General features: G+C 37.7%; 1 protein-coding gene across 1 annotated transcript in view; it reads left to right on the forward strand.

Annotated features, from left to right (window-relative positions):
- LOC109054604 (SMC5-SMC6 complex localization factor protein 1-like) overlaps positions 1-23,569 on the forward strand; it is a 30,738-nt gene extending 7,169 nt beyond the window's left edge. Inside the window, exons 8-15 of the mRNA XM_042724638.1 lie at positions 250-394; positions 679-826; positions 1,511-1,656; positions 1,862-1,992; positions 5,250-5,329; positions 10,802-10,894; positions 12,194-12,376; positions 22,760-23,569. Of these exons, the coding sequence (XP_042580572.1) occupies positions 250-394; positions 679-826; positions 1,511-1,656; positions 1,862-1,992; positions 5,250-5,329; positions 10,802-10,894; positions 12,194-12,376; positions 22,760-23,265 (1,432 nt within the window). The 3' untranslated portion in view covers positions 23,266-23,569. The remainder of the gene's footprint in view (positions 1-249; positions 395-678; positions 827-1,510; positions 1,657-1,861; positions 1,993-5,249; positions 5,330-10,801; positions 10,895-12,193; positions 12,377-22,759) is intronic.
- The last annotated feature ends 645 nt before the right edge of the window (positions 23,570-24,214 follow it).

A 24,214-nucleotide genomic window follows, 5' to 3' on the forward strand; every position in this document is an offset into this window, starting at 1 on the left:
ACCATAGAAAATAATGTCTAGATTGTACATTAGCAACTATTCTTTATTGCCACCACATTTCTATGTATCCTCCATATTTGACAGGATGACATATTTTATATTTAATGGATAACTGAATAAACTATATTATATAAACCCGAACCTAAAATGTTGCCCGTTTCAACATAGCAGATCTGTCATTGTATCTGTAGCAGCTGTATCTACATATTAATATTAATATATATGGCAACTCTGTCTTCCTCTCTGCAGGTGGTCACCCGGAAGCAGCCGGGCGTCTGTTCTGTACAGTACCTTCTGGAACATGTGGGAGAAGTCCACTCTGACCTCCAGGGCAGTTCAGCAACTCAGCAAGCTGCTGATCAAGACTGTACTCTGGGCTTTCAACTCCACTCAGGTGTCATTCAAGTCTTCTCCTTTCATGCTAAAAATGATGGCCACTTTATGTTTTATTGAAATCTTCTGTTTTAGACATTTATAAGTTTGCTGGTTTAATTTTGCGACGTTATTGTGTTGTGACCTAAGCTCACAAAGATAATTTCCCAGCTTCAATTAAAATTTGTCACGTTACACCTGTATGCCAACAACATTATGCCAACAGATTTCCACATTAAATATACCATTTTGTAGTGACATGTCCATTCCAGATGCTTCATCAGTTTGCTGTGTGTTTGTGTGCAGGAGTGGAGGCTGGGAATGTCGGTCACTCTGCAGGAGACTCTGTGTGTAGTGGTGGAGTTCTGGGCTCAGGAACACAGTCCGCTCAACGGCAGTCTGGTGGAGAAAGGCTTTAAAGACCTGGCAGAACACATTGCCATACTGTGCCAAGGTATCCCATAGTGCAGAGGGAAACTGGTGAAGAATCACGTTATGCACTTAAAGGAATATTTCACCAAAAAATGAAAATTTGCTAAAAATACACCCACCCTCAGCACAGTCAATATGCAGGAGAGTTTGTTTGGTCATCGGGCAGATTTGGAGAAATTTAGCATTACATCACTTGCTCACCAATGGATCCTCTGCAATGTGAATGTGTGCCATCATAATGAGAGTTCAGACAGCTGATAAAAGCAGCACAGTGCTCAAAAGACATACATCACTTGTGTATTATTGTGATGTCTGTCATTCATTGTTCTGACGGCACCCATTCACTGCAGATCCACGGATCTATTGGTGTTCAGAAACAACAAAGTCATTCTAATATGATGGTTTATTAGTAGTTTTGAAACTATTGTTTTGAACCTGTGATACTTTTTTCTTTGATGAATAAAAAAGTTAAAAAGAACAGCAATTATTCAAAACAGAAACCTTTTCTAACAATATAAGTTTTTGCTATAAACACTGCTCTTTTTAAAGAAATTTCTTATGCTCATTAAGGCTCTATCTATTTGATCAAAAATACAGGGAAAAAATGTAATTTTGTGGAATATAAATACATATATACTGTATATTTATTTATTTGAGGGAATGTACATTAAAGATTTAAATAGCTTAATCCTGTCTCCTCCTTTAGACCTACCCTGTGACATGCTGAAGGAAGTGATTCCAGCCCTTCGCTCTGCAAGACTCCGGATGTTCACTGCCGACGCCATCTATAGAAACATCTGCTGCAGCAGGGGCCTGATCCTGAGCTCTGAACCACTCTGCCTGCTCAAAATTGTGAGATTTAACTTGTGTCCAAGTCTATTAACATAAACATCAAGATTTATAGCAACTACACTTTCATTTGCAGCAAATTGCCTTCCCAGAAGTCTGCATCCATCATATAACACAACACAATAAAGTGAATAGAACATTCAGTGAGAGATGGAGGAAAAATAGTGAGAAAAAAATGTTACGATTTATTTTGCTTGTCTCTTGCCAGGTCTCAACCTACCTCAGAGCTCTGGGGATCTTGTGTGATCGAGAACCAGTCCAGACCCTGAAGGGACAGACTGACAGAATAGAGATGAATCAACCCTCTACTAGTTGTGCCGCCCATGTGCCAGGCTCAGAGTGAGTTTCAACTCTGCCTCATCTATCTGCTCTTGCTATTGTCCTCCATACTGACACTGCAGATCACAGAGCAAAGGAGAAAAGCAAAAATACGTTGACTTTTTAAAACTATTTGTATATTTTCGATGAATAGACCTGGTACTAGTGTTTACTTTTGTAAGATGCTTCTCTATAAAATCACAAGAATTAATAGGTGTCATTTTCTACATCCTTGTGCCATCAGAGCACATTTTGAGATAACCACTCTCCACTTACAACACTATAAGATCCTCTTTATGTCAGCATCCATACATGTATGACAGAGGCAGAGAGTGCAGTAGGTGGTTTAATTGGACAATTTTCTGCCATTATGGGGCATTAGAGGGGTTTAAGATGACTAATGGAGAGAGACAGGGTGCTGTTCTTCTCTGTTGGGGCAACCTGTGATGGCAGCAGACCACCAGCCCTGTTACTAGTGGTGACATAAGGGTAATTGAGGCTGTGTGTCTCTCCTACCAGCTCAATCAACTGCTGCTTATCTGCCTTTTCCCCTACAGGCTTCGACTGAGACGTCATGCTTAGACAAACCATGACTGCACTTGAATGCAACCTGAGAACTGTGTAACTGCTTTTTTGAATTGAAATAAAGCTGAAATAAAGATAAGATCAAATAAAATCTAAATAAAATATAACTGAGGAAAGTTAGAAATGTACTAAAATTACTAAAAGGAAAATAAAAGAAATTATTTATTTTTTATGAATGTGTGTATAAATGTGTTAAGATTGAATGTGAAATTATTGGAATATAAAAGTATATTTAAAAACGTTTTTGTTAGGGGCAATTTTTGAAAAAATGTGCAATAAATTAGTTATGTTATTTAATTGATCGACAGCACTAAAAATATTTAATGCAGTTAACGCAAAGTGGGGCTAGGGTTGACCACCCCACTCACAACTGCTGCATTTCTTTTCTTTTTTTTGGCAAAAATTGCATTTATTTATATTCTTACATAAATATATTTATATTTATTTTTTTATATTTATACAAAACTAATAAAAAATGACCAATAAAAATGTTAACTAAAATTAAAATAAAAAATGAAAGTGAATTAAATACTATGAATGATATTAATACATACATCAACACATTTCTTTTCTACAATATACCATTTAAAAAACTACTTACGTTTATATTTCTGGGAAATGATAATACTAATTATATAATTCTTAATTTAACAATTTTTTTATTTAAGTTACTTTTTGTTGCTTTTACAAAATGTGTTACTTTGTTAGGTGTCTACTTTGGCATGATTGCTTGGAATAATACAGCTGTAAATTCATGAACACATTATTGCTGTAAGACACTGGCGTATGGTAGAAAACGTTTGGCTACTGATGCTTTCTTTCAGATTTCTGCTCCACATTGATTACATAGACTAAGCCATGATTCTCAGCATCTTGTTGCCACGATGCGTTGTTTGACAGTGTGCTGAATATTGTAGGACAGCAGTGGTCACAGGAAGAACATTGTGTCCTTACTCACAGACTTGAACACTACACACAATGATGTTTACTCCTCACTAATAGGAAACTAAATGACCATGTGTCTGTGAGAATGTGGATGTTTGTACTGTTCTGGTGTGTTAGATTGCTCCTTGGTTCTGAACAATCCAATTACTAGGGAACAAGACATTCTTGCTGAAAAAGGAAGCACAAGCCTTTATTCCTCTGATAACACTGTCCTTTAAGGCCTCTTACAGCCTGAATCTAGTACTCTTCTCTAGCTATTTGCGGTATATTTTAAAATGATTTTTCTGAGCATCTTCTTCAATCAATCAAACCCTTGCAAGAATTTATTAGAAAATACTCAGCACTCACCCTCATATTGCAGCTACTGTACATTTTCTTATCTGCAATTTAGGCAAGTCAGTCCACTATGTGACCATCTTGGCCACAATTCTGGACATTTTTTTTTCTATGTAGGTAGTAGGTTTAGTAACACCTTTAAGTAAATCATAAGTAAAAATCTGCTCAATTAGCATACTTTTTTTTTGTTTGTTTGTTTTGTGCTTTGTAAGGGCTGCACAGTGTTAAGTATGATAACTGTTGAAGAATTATTTAATTAATTGTAAGTTTTTAAAATCATAAGCACTATTACAGAGTTAGTGCTTATCATAAGCACTATTACAAGTCTATTCTTTAGGGTTACCACAGTCAGGAAAGTCTGAATATATAAGGGAATTTTTAAAGTTGCGATTTCCAGGTCTGGAAAAGTCATTACATTTTCTGTAGTGAATATGATTTTTTCTGGTTTTGCTGTGCTATAAAATATTGCATCAGCTAGATTAAAGGATTTTGCCTGCAAGCCAGCATTGAGGGGGTTATTGGAGACATTTTTGCATTATAAAGTATAATCGTTTTAATCTATTAATAAAGAAAAATAAGTTATTACCTATCATGCAGTTGAAATCCACCTTAATCTCTAAAACTAAAATAGATAGATAGATAGATAGATAGATAGATTGATTGATTGATTGATTGATTGATTGATTGATTGATTGATTGATTGATTTCATTTTATTTTTTTGGCGTGTGACCATCCCTCTATTTCTATCCCTCCATCAGTCTGAGATTGTCTTTTTTCAGCTATGTGTCTTAGTCAACACTTGAGCAGACAGCCAACACACTTCACCCAACCAGAACATCAGCTGCAATCCTGCCTACATCACTGTAGCTCTTATGGTGCCATTTAGTGACAGTTTCTTAAACACTGGCCAGGGACTGCATCCTGGGTGAGCTCCATGGGGGTTTGGATAGCTGTCTCCTCGGATAAAAGGATTCAGTAAGTACAGCTAGTGTTCAGGCTGGCTGATAGTTGCTACAGGCGATGCACTTAGATGCCAGTCCCTCAACTCCATCCTGCGCTAGTGTGAAAATGTTGTGACAGTGATATGATGATGTTTGTAGACACAAGCAGCAACAAGAAGTGGGAAGTATTTAGTGATCTTTATGGTAGCATCTCACTGCTCTGTGTTTTAAGAGAGATTTGTCTTGGAAGTTTTAAATATTGCAGGCTTTTTTCCAGCACTCCAGTCCTCTGGCTATGGATAAATTCTTAATTTAACCATATTTGTGAGAAGTTTCATGATGTGCTGATGTTGGCATACATGACAGATCCTATCTGTTCACCCACAAGCTCTGTGAACTATTGTCCCTTCAAAAACACATGGCTTGATATCTCAATCTGTCTGTTAAATGTTACTGTGTGTTCTTTTCAGAGCTGTGAAAGACTCAGCAGGCGGCTCAGATTCAGGGCGAGAGACTGTCCCAAGAGGTTACCACAGAGTCAATGCTGCAGGTAAGAGATGCTATGAGTTAGTGTCTGCTTGCATGCCATAGAGACGCAGAGCATTCATTCATTATCACTCAAAAAAATAAATGATGTCTGTTTATCTATCGTTCTATCACTAGGTCTATCATTCTTTCTCTTTCTGTCATTGTTTGTCTGTCTATCTGTCATTGTATATTTCTGTCTGTCAAATTCCAATGTCCAAAATGTCAAAATTGCTATATTGACATGACTATCTATCTATCGTTCTATCTGTTCTATCATTTTATATCTATCTATTTATCTATCTCAAGTCAAGTCAAGTCACCTTTATTTATATAGCGCTTTAAACAAAACAGATTGTGTCAAAGCAACTGAACAACATTAATTAGGAAAACTGTGTCAATAATGCAAAATGACAGTTAAAGGCAGTTCATCGTTGAATTCAGTGATGTCATCATGCAGCTCAGTTCAGTTTAAATAGTATCTGTGCAATCATTTGTAGGGATGCACCAGTTGACCGGCCATAAATCGGAACCGGACGGTTTTTGCTTAAAATACGCGATCGGCAATCGGACGGTTTTTGGTCTTTTTTCGGACGATTTTTCCGGAAGTGCGCCCCCGTGCACAGACTACATTGTAATCATTCGCTATCATGCCGTTTGTGTGTAAGTATTTCGAAATCTGTGCGCAGGACACGGGCAGTCGTTCAGCACTGGAAGTGCAGAGTTACATGTCTGAGTCACAGATAACAGGAAGTAAACAGCCGCTGGTGTACTGGCACACAAATAAGAGCCCCTTTCCTGCTCTCGCTGAAGCTGCGCGAGCGTACTGTACCTGTCCACGCCCTGCACAAGTGGAGACAGTGAAGGGATGTTCAGCTCAACTTCTCGCATGTTGGATGAGAAACGAAACGGACTAAACTGTGACAAAACTGAAATGCGTTTTTTTTTGTAAAGTAGAACTTGCATACACATTTGAAAAGCCAGAAGTAAACATCAGTTCTGTATAGGATGATTATTTTTATTTTACCTTAAAATTACTTTGACTTAATTTGATTTAAAATTCACCTGCTGTAGCACACTGAAAAAAAATGTTTCATTCATCCAATTAAAAATTATTAGGGTAATGATTCACATCTATATTTTTTTAACTTAAGCCAATAGTTATTTATTTTTCATTGGCTCAAGTAAAAAAATACAGATGTGAATCATTACCCTATTTTTTTTTAATTGGACGAATGAAACACTTTGCATCTTTGTTTTATTCACACCAACATGATTTTAACATTTTGGAATAATTTATTTATATAGCATACTTTTATTTAGTCTCACTGGTAAAGACCTTTTTTATTTAAAACCAAATTTAAAAACTAAAATACTGAATGCTGATTAAGAAACATCTTCTTGAATGTGTGTTGATTGTGTTGTTTGGATTGTAGAACTATGCAGTTGTTGCCTTTAATTTCACATGGTTACAGTTAATCTTTTCATTTAAGGCCCGTTCTATGTAGTTTCAACCCAATTCAAAAACAAAAGCTAAATGCTGATGTCTGTACCATCTATGTTTGTATTGAATGTAGGCTACTTACTGTGCAGTCACTGCTGTTAATTTCAGATGGTTACGGTTATTGTTTTCAATAGCCAAAAGCCAGTTTGGCCTATTAAATACCAAATAAGCATCTTGTTTATGTATATTTTCCTTCTTTCTAGATTTTTGCTTAAAGAAAAAAAAAAAATCGGAAATCGGTATCAGAATTGGCCAGTTTGCTTGTAAAAAATCGTTATCGGAATCGGCCATGAAAAATCATGATCGGTGCATCCCTAATCATTTGCAATCAAGTCATCGATATCGCTGTAAATGAAGTGTCCCCAACTAAGCAAGCCAGAGGCGACAGCGGCAAGGAACCAAATCTATCTATCTATCTATCTATCTATCTATCTATCTATCTATCTATCTATCTATCTATTGTTCTATAGTTTTGTATCTATCTATCTATCTATCTATCTATCTATCTATCTATCTATCTATCTATCTATCTATCTATCTATCTAATCTGTCTGTCTGTTATTTATCTATCGTTCTGTCTATTTCAGTTTTGTAGTGCATTCAGCTAGGTCAAAAGCTCTCAACAGAGCCTCTTTTTATAACCTCAGGCAACAGCATTTACATTCCACATGCTTTTTACACTCCCTCCATCCTTTGGTGAGGAAGAGGTGGAAAATACATAAAAATCAGGCGACACACACACAAACATAATACTTGTCAGATCCCCCGTTTAAGAATATTAAACACTGCAATTAGGATTCTGCTGTGAGGAAGGAGAGGGGAAGAGGGGGCGAATGAGAGAAAGACAGAGGTAGCCAAGCCTGGAAGTTTCTGTAATTAGGAGGTTGGCACTCAGTGTGAACCCACCAAGGTGTCAACGCTCATCTTTCCCCTTCCACCTGATCAGAAAGACCCCACGCCAGAGCAGGGAGCGGGGGAGGGCAAGGAGAGAGAGAGACAGCCCTGCTTTCAGGAGACTCAAGGCTGCTGCTCCCTGCCTTGTGTTGTTTTTGCACTACGTGCTCCCTATACTGATGTGTAGCGCATCAATTTTTGATGAAGCATCCGCAGGCTCTCAGCTGTAGATTTCTGTAGGTAGACGCTGCAGTGTTTTTCACAAGGTGTGCAGGTCCATGGTGCCTTGTTAACTTCACCCTGAGCTGTCTGTCTGCTCAATACACTTCATTGTGGCTTATGGCTACAGTTAATTATGCTATAAGCATATTGGTAATGATTTTGGGGTAAAGCTCAGATTGTGATATCAGGATGAATACTTTCTTTATAATATGTATATTCAGCCCTTTGTAGAATCTTTAGGATGTTTAGCCATTACATTTGGTAGCTCATTACTAATAATGCATTCTTATTTATGAGCAGTTTCATGATGTACTGATGTTAGCATACATGAAAGATCCTGTCTGTTCACCCACAAGCTCTCTTGGTTCTTATTATGTTGAATCTTAAACCAGGACTTTTCAAAAAGTACAAAAGTACATTTGTGTTAATTGAGTAGTTATTTTGTATTATTTAAAAATGTATCACGTTGCAGAGCTCAGGGCAGTGATAAATAAAAAATGCTTTTGATGCACAAAAAAAATACAAAATAAAAATGATTAGCATCTGCAAGTGGTGTGTAAAACTAAAATAAATATCTTTGACCCAGTTACTATTAGCCTCTTTCAGTTCTTTTTCACAATCCCATAAACTAAACCTTTTATAACTCCTAGAACTAAAGGATGTTGCTAAAACCTAAAAGTGGTCAAATTGAAAATGCATCCTGTCATCACAGTGTTCAAAATGCACTATTGTGACAAATAGCCCGTTATTTAAACCATTAGCCAACCTGCACCAGAGCTGTCATGCCAGACGTCACAAACCACGCAAGAAAGTACTCTCTACCAGAAAAAATAAATAAATAAATAAAAACAACAACCGCAAATGCTACACATTTCACAATTTACAGAAAAGGACAGGATGGATTTATCCTCTTCAAGCTTGTAAATGCTGAGTATGCAATTACCCCTATAATGGAAGCGTTGTGTCCAAATTGGAGCCATTAAAGTGATTTAACAGAGGGAAGATTGGGCCTGGCATTTCTGAGACTGTGTACACATGGGGAGTTAAGAAATGTTTAATCACTGGGTTTTAGGGCCTATTAGGTGTGAAAAAAGGGCTAGTGCGAGCCAGAACTTGCCATGGTGCTGAGGCACTCATTAAGTCATACTTTTATTGCATTCTGTTTTATTTCTTCATAATACCCTTCTAATTATTTTCGTTGATTTTGGGTTGCGAGTCTTTGTGATCTTGCTTTCATGTACTTTGACACGTGAGTTAGGGGCTTGTTGTTTCCTACCCTGTTGTTCCTTCCTTTGAAACAGAGAGAGGTTATTATAGATATGTGCTAGGTTTTTATATATTTCTTTCATCTTAGGTTTTGAAGTTCTGTCATTGATTTAGCTTAGTCTGGAACATTCCGTTCATGTGTTGTCAGAACCTGTTTACACCTGATACTAATATCCGTCTCTGGTGATCCGACGACTGGTGGTCTCCCAACACACTGTGTCTCAGATGGGTTTTCTGTAACCACTTGTGATCAGATTTTTAGGAGAGAGTCTCTGGATTTGTAACTTCAAACATCTGTCACTATGCACTGTTACCACATGATGAAAAATTAGATAGAAAAATGTCTAGTTATTTCTAGACATATTTGAATTGAATTGAAACTTAAAAGATTGCATGTTAAAACGTCTTTGTCAGCAGGATTCTTGAAAAATCCTTCTTTGTTTTACACCATTTTGTCCATCAGTCCAAAATTGTTATAGAAAGTCTGCAGTGTGCATGATTCCATGATTTCCGCATCTTTCCTCTTTATACCATAACAGACATTACTCTGTAGTCACAGACATATCAGCCTTATCTGGTCATTTACGTTTTCTTCTAACCTAATTTTCTCTGTTTGATCTGGCTTAAAGGGGCTTCTTGAAAACACACCCAGTGTATTGATGTGAAAGAGGATGCAGCTTCTCCCATTTTCCCTGCCACAAGAAGAAAGAGGACTGTCTGCTTTATTTCCCCCTCCTCTTCCCCGCTGCTTCTCTCCGCTTTGGCTCTTTTAGCACACCGGGTTTTATCTAGCCGGCCAAGGCTGCAGAGAAATGGGCACCCTGGTGAGACCCAGTAAAGCATTTATTAGCAGCTTTGCACAGCGGCATTATAATGGCAGCCACAGAGGCACTCAAGTTTGGCCTTTTACTTTCTTGTGAAGTTCAGCCACACATGAAAAAAAGGAAGCAGCCCACCCTCTAATATATTCCCGATTTGATATCATATCAGCAGAGCGAGGGATGAAGGCTGCCTTACAAAGGGAGCAGAAGGAAAATGTAAATAAAAGTCCTTGGAGGCTTTTGTGTCTGGCTGTTGTAGTTTGCAAAAGTGAGAATCGCTTGTTCTCATTCGTACTGCCCAGTGGAGCTTTTGAACTCTGGCTGTTTGAGGCTTTGTGTATGGGCTCTGTACCATAACTTTCCCCGGCTGAACAATACCGGACTGCCAGGAAGCCTTTTCCCACAATCGCCTTCAACTTGGGGTGCTAGTGTAAGTAAAGAATTCCCACTGTCCGGAAAAAAAGGGGTATGGTGACAAAGAGAGCGGATGAGCGCCTTTCTTTGCTCTCTCTCTCTCCGCTTCCTGTCCCTCTCCCCCCAAAAAATCTCTAGCTTTTTTTTTTTTTCTCAGGGTCAGCCCCTTTTATCTGTTTAACTTTTACATTTTCCATGTCGTTTCGGTGTGCGCCCATTTAGTTGTTTTAATATCGAGCACGGAAAACGTTAAATAAGCGGTAACGGGACTGAGGGCAGTTGGCAGGACGCACCCTGATTTTGGATGTTGCCCACTTCTCTCTTTCACTTGCCCTTTCTCTCTCTCTCTCTTTCTCTCTTCTCCATCCATGTGTAGGCGAGACACTCCTTCATCGAGCCTGCAAGAGGAACCAGGTGGAGACGTTGCTTCGTATCCTCAGCGTGCCTGGAACGGACGTCAACATTAAAGGTAGGTTTCTATATTCCTCCCCTGCCCTCAGTAGAATCGTCCCATTTCTTCTCTTTACTTTTTTGTGTGCTGAACCATTAATTCATACAAAGGAAAGCGTACGTCACACGTCTAACCTTTTAGATCAAATGTAAGGGTGTGTCTGGTAGGTTCGGACACTGTTTTAGGCTCGGTTTAGTATCGTGGCGTCAAGCAAATTTTGTGCATGCCTTTCGCTTTCTGATCTTGTTTTGAAATCTTAATGTAATCGTGGATATTTTTGCCAAGTACCTTGATGAAAATTCTGCTTGTGTTGTTTTATTGTTGCGCTGTTTTTGTTTTGTTGTAAGTTTTCTTTCACTCAAAAAGGGATTTTTTTTAGAAAATGCTACTTTAGAATGAGAATGTTTGCACAGTTATGTGATAACATACAGATTGTTTACGATTGAGGCCTCTTTGCTAAAAAAAAATTTTTTATTTATTTTTTATTTTTTCCAGTGTTCTGCTATTTTTGTAGTTTTCTTTCACTTGAAAAGACAACAGTGCAAATCTTAAACTTGAATTTGTATTAAAAAAAATTACTAGCAAACAATTGCATTTTAGAATCAGTGTGTTTGTGTTATGTTATGATGTACAGAAATGTTTGCGTTTGAGGCCTCTTCGTTTAAAAAAATCAAGTATTTATTTATTTATTTTACAATGTTGCATTTTTTATTTATTTTTTACCAAAAAAACAGCATTGGGAGTTTTAAGACGATTTATATAAAAACTACTAGCATACAATTGGATTTTAGAATCAGTTTGTTTACGCAATTATGGTAATGTACAGAAATGTTTATAATTACAACTATTCAAATAGTGGATGTTTTGTTTACCTTTATTGTTATCGTAACTCTAATTTAAACAAATGCATTCTATATTTTATAGTATACTGGATAAAAAAAGTTGAATAATTTACTTTGCATAAAAGTAGCAATGTAATAGCGAATAGTTGGTTGATAATGTTAGAAAAACACTATGAAGAGAAACAGTACCTTTTATGATGAGGCATTTTGTTATGATTTATTCTGACATTGAATTTAAATTCTTATTAATATACAATTATATGGCAAGAATTAAAAGTACCTATTATGCATGTGCCAATTATACCGATTTATTTGCTTTCTGACATCAGCGAATAGTAAAACATAATATATATTAAGGACATAATGTACGTAAAATTTTATATATGTATAGTTTTTTTTGTTTTTGTTTAATTTGCATTTGTCAAGATAATAGGCACCAAAATCCTCTCAGTATATTTTGCGTCACTGTTTGTAGATCACGCTGGTTGGACGCCCCTTCATGAAGCCTGTAACCATGGCAGCACAGAGTGTGTGAAGGCCCTGCTCCAGCACTGCCCCAACCTGCAGCTGGGCAGCCAGGTCCAGGGAGTCAGTCCGCTACACGATGCTCTGCTGAACCAACACACGCACATCGCCGAGATGCTGCTGAGGCGCGGCGGTGAGTGCCCAACATACACGTATATACATTCTGAGATCAGACCTTCACAAAACAACACATATATACACACACTCAATGCATGAAAATTCATACAGATCTTCTTCTCATAAGAAGGATGAAACCATGAGCGTGCATGCACATAGTCGCGCTCGCGTAAACGTAAACCCTTCAATGGCAACTTTAAAGAAGCTGTTGAATTTCAAAAAAGCTATGAGTTCACTTGTTCCTCCTGGTTCAGTCTCTCACGAGTCTCTTATCCAGTCACAATCAAACAGGCCCTTCTATGGGAGCCTGACTCGTATTGAATACCATATTATACCGTATTACTTCAAAACATGTTCAGATTCGGATTCCTTTGAGAATGATGCTGAATTTATTGAGTCATATGGAAGTGCCTCTCTTACTGGAATAAATAAGGAGAAAACAGTTTCTGTTTCCATGTGTGATGTCAGTATAAACAAACTGATGAGTGAAAGCGGCAGAAAGTCATATTACAGCGGCATTACATGTGTAAACAAACAAGTGCTTTGTAGAAATCTGTTAAATCCAGGCCTCTCCTGTGGCTTAACAGTCGAGTTCTACCACACACACACACATAGTATCGTCTTCTGCCATTCAGGGTTCAAGCTTTTTTATGTTCTTTCCTCTATAAAAACCATCCATCTGCAGGAATAACCCATCGGCGTGGATGACGCTGTTAGCATCCTCCTGAAGAGATTAGACAAGTCAGGTCTGCAGCTCTCATGAAATTCACATGCTGGTTTTTCACGGGGGAAATCTGTCAGAACAGAAATGTTTTGGCGCGCCTGGCTGTTTGCGTGCCACATGCAATCGATGTTTGCGAGCTTTGAAGCGAGCCCGACATGTGTCAATGCGGTAAGCGCGGGATGGCTTGACGACGGGGAGGGACTTGAGGAGAGACAAAATGAGACAGGCTCCTGGTTTCCCACACGCCTTACTGTCACTCTCTCTCTCTCTCTCTCTCTCTCTCTCTCTCTCTCTCTCTCACTCGCTTCTCCATTTTGACTAATTATAGTTAATTTGATTTTGCTCCCCTATTAGCTCATGTAGATATTCTGGCCTCAAAAAGTAAATTAGATTGGGATTGTTTGGTCCCGGTGAGATTGTTTTTTTTTTTTTTTCTCTCATTTTTCTTCTTGCTGACTGAGATTGGCCCTATACCAGTGCATAAAAAAGAGGTCAGGAAAAGATGCTTTTTTTTTCATGAAATTAGAATAGTGATGTGTCTGGGAAACAGACAGCCGATGAGATCCCTCATAATACATGGAGGTACACACACTCAACCTGAGGACTCATCTCTGCCATTTGGCATCTTATTCACAGATGATCATGTAGATTTAGTTTAGATAGTTGACTTATGTCCAGGTGCTTTATTTTTTTATTTTTTTATAGAAAGCAAGATTTTAGCTTAAAATATAGATTCATGTCTTATTTATTTAATTTACCATTTTTTATCATTTTGCCTTCATTACTTAATTTCTGATGGCCCTCCCATGTGACAAATTATTTGAAAATAAAATTAAATAAAGAAAATAATAATTAATATATATATATATATATATATATATATATATATATATATATATATATATATATATATATATATATATATATATATATATATATATAACATATCATTCCCACAGCAATGGATAGAAAATACAGATTTTACAAAGTCATGGAAAAGTCGACATTGGATGTTGAACTATGAATTTTTAATTGGCTTTTTAAATAAATTTCATTTATTTATGTATTTATTTATTTTATTTATCCCTTGTCTATCAATTGCTAGAAAATGACTGGAAAAGTCATGGAAAATCATTGTTTAAAGGTATAGTTAACCCTAAATGAAAAATCCTATCATTTACTCGCATGTTGTTCCAAACCTTTATGGAAGATATTTTAAAGAATGTAGGTAACTAAACAGTTGCTGGTCCCCACTGACTTCCATAGTATGGGAAAAAAATTAAAGTTGAAACTGAGATTGTTTGCCAACTCTCTTCAGCAGAAAAATAAACCATACAGATTTGAAACAACTTGAGGTTGAGTTAATGTTTTAATTTCTGGGAAAACTATCCCTTTAAAAAGCATGGGACTCTTATCAACAATAAAATTATTATTAAATATTACTAGGTAAATTCTTTTAGATGGATTTTAGTGCCTGTTTATATAAGATGCCTAGAATTAAAATTGTTTCCCCTTATGAGTCGGGTTCACAAAGTCACTCATTATCAATAGGTCATTATTATTGAATATAGAAAACAATATAATAAAACATACAGAAATAAAGTAAGAGATTCAGACCAAATGTTGGCATTCAAGTAAATGTACTTTCTTCACCACATGTTGGCATATTTCTGGAATAAAAATGACATATGCACTCGCTCTCACTGTTGCTCTATGCTTTCAAGGTCATTCAACTCTTACATTGTGCAAAACACAGCTTTCTTATTCCCAGCATTCTCAGCATGAAATAATAATAAATGTTAGTGGCTGGGTGGGTGAGAGGGTGAAAGACAAGTCCCTTCTTCTCCTGCCCGTGGGTACTGCCATGGCCAAGGGCAGGGACGGGTGTCATCAGCTTGCCTAGCCCAAGGCTGCCAGATCAAACCTCCCCCTCAACACGCATGCACACACACACACACACATTGTAAGCGTGGTGGAGCGTAAGTTCACTCAGCCATTTCCTGATTGGTATTGCGTGCGGCTTCCAGCACCCAGCAGCTTGTATCCAAAGAATAGCAGAGCGAATAACGGCCATGAAAGAGCTTTCGAGTTACTGCCATGGCCTTCGAATCTTAATGGCTTGATGGTTGCTGTGAATAGAGCTCTGTTTTCAGGACTGGAATGGATTAAAGCTTGTTGGCATGACTCAGCCTCTCTCGTACGAGGGTCAGCATCTAACAGATTGTTCCGCTCAGTCCTATTCACAACGTACAGAAAAGAACTATCACTTTAAACCAAATTGAGGCTTCCTGTAAGTGCTCAGTATCACCTTTGATGAGATCCCATTTCAGGTCTGATGTCATTTATGTAGCCGTTTGTGCATCGAGAGCACCAAGTTATTAGTATAAGAAAATTAGTGAAAATTTAGCATGAATTTCAGAATGTCTTAGTATTTGGTTTTTCCCCCTTTTACTCTTAACCTTATTTATTTGCATGTTTCATTTAGATTTTCAGTATTATCTCAAACATTTTATGTTCGCTGTAGATAAAGTTATTCCTGTAATCAGTATTTGTGGGCGTTAGATACTGTAGCCATTGATGGACAATTTGTCGATATTATATCTATGCCAAAAACAATACAACAAAATTGTTTATTAATTAATGTCCCTGGTCATATTATACATAAAGCGAAATGTTTTCAAAATCTGTAAGAAAAATATTATGTTTTTTCTTTCTGCAGTACCACATTGCCAAAGCCGCTTGGGTGCGGAAATATAATAGGCAGCCCAATTTTCCTGATTCCCCAATTTCCAACAAATACTGGTAGATAAATCCAAGTCCCATCTTATATCGTTTCCCTTTGAACTTTATTTGCCTTGCCAAAATCTGTCATCATTTACTCACTTTTTTTGTCATTCAAACTTGCATTCTTCTTTGGAACACAAAAGTAGATATTTTGTAAAAAAAAAAAAAAAAAAATTTTTTTTTTTTTGGTCTATGCAGTGAATGTCAGTTGGGTCAGATGGTGTTTTGAACCCAGTTAAATGATATTATATGGGCAAAAAACATTGTTGAAAATATCTTTTAAAAAGGTCATCCAGGTTTGATTGGCATGGGGTGAGTAAATCATAAACTAATCCTATAAAATTGTTGCAAATACCATTTTAACATTGTCTGTAAACAGATAGTAAATATATACGGTACAGTAGTTTTACAGTATGTTTTACCCAAACACTCTTGTTGGGTAAAACTATAATGTCATTGTACTTCTCCAGCATTGTCTCATGACTTTCTGAAGCTCTCAACAACATTGTTGCCACCAAAATTTGACCATACATCAATCATTTCTGGACTATATTTCCTACCCGTCGCCGATGGTATAGACAGTAACTCAGAGTAACAAAAGAGCCATGATTTCTTTTGTTGTGGTATTGGAGTATAAAACACTTAAAGGCTTAGATCTTCTCTGCGCTGTCACTCCAGCACTGTAATGACAAACGATGGCTCAATGTCTTTGTTAATAAGGCTGAGTTCAAACGCAGTTGTTCTCCTTTTCTTCCACTCTGTGTACATTAATAGGAGTATTTCCCCCTCGCATTTTGCATTGAAACTGTGTTAGATTAAAGCTCTGGCAAAGCTCTCGATTTAGTCATTACACAACTCCTCATGCTCTGTTTGTTTGTTTGTTTGTGCTAGTCACACCAAATACATTAATCAGCTTCTCTTCTCAGACTTCTCTCCTCTATCCCTGTTTTTCTTTCCTTCAGTCTCTCTCTCTTTCTCTGATTGCGAGTGCCTTTGAGCTTCCTCTGCATAATTTTTCTCCTATTAAAATGCATAATTAACCAAGTCACTTCCTCACACTGAGCTCAGCAGGCTTTCAGCTGTGCCACTGTTAGGATCAATACTGAATGTTTGACTCTCTGTTTAGTGTGTGTGTGTGAGTTCCACCAAACTTGCAGCATTCTTTTTTTCTTTAAAAATGCCACAGATACTCTCTTTGAAATATTTACTAGAATACTTGCACAGTAATGACAACAGCCACAACCACGACAAGCAGCAGGACATTTTGTCAGTTGTACTGGTTTGTGATTTTTGCGGCATTGTGCTGGATACCGACATTTCATCAGTTTAAAATCTTGCTGCATATAACCGCAAGTTAAACAACAAATACCTACTTATTGGATTTCGATTTTGGATAATAAAATCACTCAGCCCAATCTAGTTATGTGGTTAGAACACAAGATTTGGGGAAAATGTGCACATCCAGATGAATTGAACACAGCTCCAAGACAAAAAGACATGCCTACATTGGTATTAAAGCTGCAAAAAAATTTGACATTTTGCTTTGTTTCTATGAAGTTTGGAGCAATAATATCAGTATGCAAACATTTTATTTTCTACTTTAACTCAAGATTCGCATTAATAGCTTTATTAGTACTTCAGTTGTTTGTATGTAGTCAAACATAACCAGACTGTTTATTATTGGCTATTGGCATGCACTTTCTGCTCATTCTGGCCAATAACAGCCCATTTGGACAGGAAGGGCCCTTTTGATGTAATCACAGCATGCCACATGCACGCCACAATAAAAACACAGAACAAGCTTATTTCCTCTAAACTGGCATTCTATCCATGAACAGTTGCAAAACACTGGGAAAAGAAGTTGTGGAAATGTAGGAACTTGTATGGAATGTATAAACCCTGAAATAAAATATTCAGTTTGAAATATGTGATATGTGACAAGTCTCAATTAGTCTAGCGTAGTACACGTACTGCCTAAAAAAAGGTTTTTTGATAATAAAAAAAGAAAACAAATAGATAGAGTAGAAAAAGAATAGAGAACTGAGGTGTTAGAGGGTCAATTTATTTATTTATTTTTTAATAAATAAGAAGAAAACAAGAAGATAAAATAGAAATAGAACAGAGAGTGTTAATATAGAATAACATTATTTATATATTATGATATTAATACCAATCTGGCACAGTTTGGACAAGTGATCTGTTCTCATTGCACCATTACCTTGTCAAAACAACGTTTTTTCCAAGTGGACTGGTGCACTTTGACTCATAGAAGGTAATGAAATCAGAACTGGTGATTTCATCCAGCTATTGCCATTTTCATGTGCAATATGCATTAGACAGTGGTCTGGCATGCTGTGTGAGGCTGGGACTAGATCATTGAAACCAACTCAAATCTTTATAGAGCTTCATATGCTTGCCATAACTGAAACTGCGCTGCTCTGATAATCTAGGTGGGATGAATGGCACCTATCTTTATCAGTCTGGCATGGTGGCATCGATGGGTCTACGCTGTGTTTGTAACATGAACCGAGGAGGGGCTTGTGCGGCTCGAGTGCGATGCCAGGGAATCAGGTTTATAAAAAGCTTCTGTTGTGCCCCCCATGCACAGTAATCTGTCCTAATCTGTGGCTGCCTGGCCTTTTGTCTTGGTCAATCTCTGTTAGCTCAGAGTAATGTGATTTCACACACACACACACACAGACACACACAAACAGATTTGCGTTAGATCGGTGCGGGTTCACAGCATAACAAAGAAATGTATGGTGTGCCCTATATACTAAGGGCTTGTGTTGTCTAGATTAAATATGTGTAGATACAGAACGGATGGAATCGTTTTCGCTCTGTTTCTGCCTCCCCTCCTCCACCTTTCTATTCCTAGTCTTCGTCTGCCCTCTAAAGGCTAAGGGGCGGCTTGCTTTGCTCTGACTGCTGTGTGGTTTACATGCATGTTAGCAGCAGCAGCTTGTCTGCTAGGACAGAATCCCCCTGCATTGTTGTCGCCTGTACAGGGGGCATAATTACCATCACTGGCATTTAATCCCCCCAGGTGTTTTATTTATCTGCTGAGTGAAGTATCTCACACATCACGCCATTACCTGGACTGACTTCAATCGGTCGGTGTGATGAATGCGCCAGCGTCATATCAAAACCCCCGGCTGACCACTCCAGTGGCTGCACGTGCGTCGGCGTGGCTAAGCGCTGACAGATGTGTGTTTCATGGGCCATTGTGAAGAAGGGGTTGTGGCTGATCGTGCCGTCCTGGGGGAGGGAGATCTGCCCGTAGCTCGCATTCATCAGCGCTGGCGAGCTCATATTTGCAGTTGGGAAAGCAGGGCCCCGTCTCAGCCTTTGTCACATTCCAGGTTTTGGCCTGTCAGATATTTGACAGCTCTGCAGCGGGACCGGCATTAAAAAAGCGCACTACCTTATTCAGATGTTGGTGGATGGGCATATTCTCAACGAGAAAGATTCTCCAACAAACTTGAGGAGAATTGTGTGCTTAAATGATTGTGCATGGGTCTTTTTCACATTTCTGGGATTCTCAGTTGTGGAAGTCGTCATAGTTGGGTTAACTTCACAAACAGTGAATGGGAGAGTATCACAAATATATTTTTTGCATTCCCATTTACTCAAATAGCAAAAGTAAACCATTGAGAGAGAATTCCAAGATAGGAAAAAAATTTAGAGAGACTGATAACGGCAGTCAGAAGAGAGAACGATGTCAAATTTATCGTCCCTCCCATACGATACTGCATTAGAAACACCCTCGCATTAGCGTTAACTAGTTTTTTTGTCATTGGATTCAAATGTGATATAACACAAAGTATAGTGTTATAAATGTACATACATTTTTAAAAAAAATCAAGATATAAAAAACTTCGGAGGATTTACGATGCTGATGACCGTTAAATGCATCATCACAGTCTTGTGAAAAGTGTCCTTATTTATTTAAAGCAAGGGTGCCCACACTTTTTGTGTTGGGATCGACTTTTCAAATGACAAACTCATTGACATCTACCAATTAAAAACCAAAAAAGCTTGTTCGGACCAACACATGTATATTTATTTTGAATCAATCTAATACTTAAATAAAAACATTAATGTTCAATTTTTACTAATGTTCAGTTTTAACACTACATTGAAAACACCCACAGAGCAATAGATTATGACAGTGAAGGTGTGATCGAGAAAGGTCCACGAGTCGGAACGCAAACTTGGGACACCCGAAGCGCAACAACGCTGTATGCCGAGATATGCCCAAAACATTGTCTGCGCCAACAGCCTTCTCTCCTAGTAATTATCTGTCACGATCTCACTAAGTTTTGTTCTAATCTATGACACTCTCTACACTGCACAAACAATCTTATCATCTACGTTGTGTATACACTGTATGTTGTAATGAGAGGATTCGCAAACTTGTATTACTTTGAATAAAAACTTGTGTTTTCAGCGGTGAGTGGATTCTGTCTTAACATATATGTCTCTGACTGACCATTGCGTTCCAGAAATCAACAGATATGTCTGTGATTGGCTACATTGCTCAACACTGTAAAAACACCCTTTACGCTGTCCTAAAGCATGTTTAAAAGATCTGCGATCGACCTATTGGGCACCATGATTACTGTCTTTTTTTTTTTTTTTTTTTTTTTTTGTATCTCCTGATAGTGAAGAACATGGTTTAAAACTGTGGTAAAATCGTAGCTTAAACATTCTCGGCATGTTCCAATATAGTTTTAATAAATGTTTTATGAATACCGATGCTGTATTTTCATCATTAGCTTACGGTGTGGTGTCATGGTACTTATAGTGCGAAATGAACTTGAGCACTTGAGCATGACTTTGTGTGTGCACTCATTTTGGTACCAATGAAAAAGATGTTTGAATGTTTAGTGTGTTGTGAAGGACACAAGTGTTCCCCTTCCCCTTACAGGAGAAAAGAAAAACAACCCTTTTCAGAGCTCGGGCACCATTTAACCGTGCATAAAACATGGCCTTCTCTCTGTCCAATTTTTATCAAAGTTGTAGAACATCAAGCAGGGGGAAGCTGGAGCCAATCCAAGGCCTCTCCCTTCAACAAAGAATAGAGATTTGCAGATTTATTCAATTGTCACTGTATTTCAGTCTTACAGTAAGCATCGAAAGGAAAACAGTGTTTTCTTCCTGTCAAACAACACTGTTTCCCTTAAGCCAACAACATACACATCTGTCAAGGATTCAGAGAAGTGCACACTGGCCTTAAACTTGTGAAGTTCTTGCTTGAGCTCTGGGCAAGGTTTCGTCCGTGGAGGGGGTCACGGTGATGACCTGTTATGAAGAAATTTGTTGTTGTTCTCCTCCATTCGGTCTCATGGACTTAATGTCTTCTTCAACTCCTTGACCTCAGCAATTGCTCTGACCCTGGATTTTGAAAAACCACTTTTTTTTTCTTTTTACCAAAGTGTACCAGGAGTTATCTGTCAGCATAAGCAGGTTTTCAAACAAATGAAACATACTGTGATGGTCCCATGTACAATGATGGTATCAGGTTTGCATCACACGCTTTTATCCAAACCACTTTACATTTATACATTTTTTTTTTATCAGTTCATGTATTCAGTATTCAAAAGAATTCAATTGAAACAGATTGACCATCAAAAAATGTAAAAGACAACAGAGGCAAGAAGATTTTTTTCGTGGCCCGGTCTTTAGTAATTCTGTGATATAAAGCAGCGTTTTTTTTTTTTCTTGCACTTGTGCAAATAATGATCCTGTCTTTTGATAGTGGGATTTCATCTGAGTATCAACAGCGAGCAGAAATCATGCCAAAGCTTTTAAGAGAGGTGCAGAGTTGTGTGAGATTTAGCAGAACGGCTGCCACATTAGCACAGAGGTTTAAGAGTCAAGTATCATCGAGAGCAGTTTGCCATAGAAATGGGGAGATCTAAATGCAAACAAAGAGCGCACTTGACACAGCTGGCGTTTGCTACGCCAAGAGCGAGTGTGCATGGGCTTTACTTTCAGCCACATTAAAGCCACTTTAACTGCAGTCACAAAAGAGAGCAAAAGTAATTTAACCAATTCATATATGGGCATCTAGAAATTATGTCGTAAAAATCAAACATCAAGAAATGTATTATTGCAAAGAGCATGAGACAACTAATTTCCAGAGTACCAGAGCATGCTAATCTCGTAAGATGTTTTTACATTTACTATATTGGCTGGGGGTTATTGTTATAAGAACAATTTCTGAATTTAAGCCACTGAAGATCTTTCCTGTTCTAACTGTGCCATTTCTAGGGGTCATTTTGACTCTTATGTGAGATTTCATTCTGTTAATTGTGGTAGCATAAGTTAGCTGTGATGTTAACCTGTGGCTCAACATAAGACTAACGGTGCCTGGAAAATATCCTTTCTTCCTCCTCACAGAGCTGTGTTGTTTATTTTTTTAGCTTTAATTGATAAAAAAGCATGGCTTAAATTACTCAGGATGACTGACGGTGTGTTTAAGAAACTAAAACACTTCAGTAGATTGGATTTTCACATTGAACAATAATCATGACTCAGTTTGCTATTGACCCATTGCTAAATGTGTTGATGTGACGTCAGTCACCTAAACATTGTAAATTTGCCAAAATGTAACTAGCCCTACCCTGCTAAAAAACAACAGATAAATCAGCCTCAGAAGTTTGCTGGTCTCAAATAATGTAACATGGTCTAGCTATAGGCTTATAAGATGTCAAAGTCCCCCTATAACCACCAAACTAGACCAGCTTGACCCTGTTTGGAGACCAGCAGGCCATTCTAAGTTCTTTTTTAGCAGTGCAATCGTGATCTTAACTACGTCTGATCATCTCAAATGGTCGATGCTGTTGTAAGCTTGTATGGTAAAGTACTTTTCTTGTTCTTTTCAAGGCTCTCCTCTACTAAAGCTGTGTGACAATCAAGGCCAGACCCCTCTGGACCTTGTGTCTTCTGAGGCCCTACGTGATGAGCTCCTTCGTTGTGCAGAAGAAGGTGACAAAGCTCTGGACGCTCCCTGCTCTGAGGTTCGGGATCTGCCCTTCATAGAGTCCTGCTCATGGGTGCTCAGCTGCCTGTTCCTCTCTTACCTCCAAGAGCGACACATACCTACCTACAAATCCCCCCTTACACCTCTCCACCTTAGTCCCACTGTATGCTGCACCCTCATCCGCCTCCGTCCAGATGAGCTAGCCTCCACCTGGGGAGATTTCCGTGCCGTGACCCTGGCTGAGGACCTGAGGACTGTGTTGAGTTTGGAACAGTATGGGTCACAAATGAGCCCCGCATTGAGATGCTGTCATGGGGATCAAACCAGACTGTTCGTGCAGCTGCTGGATGATCTGCAGGCAGAGGGGGCGGCACTGATCACTGGACGATCTGATTTTGACTATTTCTAAAAGAGTCTATAAAGGACCAAGAAAAAAATGGGCATCTATCTGTAGAGACAGTGGTAAAGCTCTGGCTTTTGGTAAACTACTAGTAAAACATGTTTCCTGGTGTGATTAGTGAGTTTTGAATGGATACAAATAATTAATATCACCCTGACAGCGTACCGCTCATGCTTTAGTGATTGTGCACTTTGTTGTTTGTTGGTTGTTAATATTCAAATCTGGGGATTATTTGATTTTTATATGCGCAAATTTTTTTTCTATAAAACACTAGAAATAATATTTGAATGTAATTTTTACAGTAGGCTAAATAATATTTTATAAAAATGGTTATTCTTAAGAATTTTCTTAATTTAATTCATTGCTAGTATTTTTTTAATTGTAAAATTTAAAAAAGAGAAAGAAAGAAAAATGAAAGAAAAGAAAGATTATTTGAACCATGCAAATAGTTCAAATATTTAATTTTCACACCTGTTCAAAAGTGTGGCAACACCTATGCACATTATTATAGTTATTTTTAGAGCTGGGTAGATTACTTACCAGCTGTAGTCCATTACTGATTCCAAATTACATGACAAAAATTGTAGTCAGTAATGTAGTCCATTACATTATACATTTAAGGTAATATAATCAGATTACTTTTGAGCAAACCTGTTTATCATGTTCTTGTACCATATTGATATAAAAATACACAGAGAAATAAAATATATTCAATTTGTTGTTATTAACAACATGAAATGTCAATTAAACATTACAATATGTCAAGGTTTCCCAAACTGGGGGTTGTGAAGGAACTGCAGGGGGTTTGTGAGTTTAAAATGATAAAATGAATTATAAAAAAAAAGTGTGAACATGCAAATGTGTCACTTGCAAACTTATAACCTTAAAATCTCAAGGTGACATCAAGTAAATATATTAGAAGAAAATTTAAAAGATGAAAAAGAATAAGGAAGAATCA

This window comes from Cyprinus carpio, chromosome B5, assembly GCF_018340385.1.
Source record: "Cyprinus carpio isolate SPL01 chromosome B5, ASM1834038v1, whole genome shotgun sequence".
Classification (NCBI taxonomy): Eukaryota; Metazoa; Chordata; class Actinopteri; order Cypriniformes; family Cyprinidae; genus Cyprinus; species Cyprinus carpio.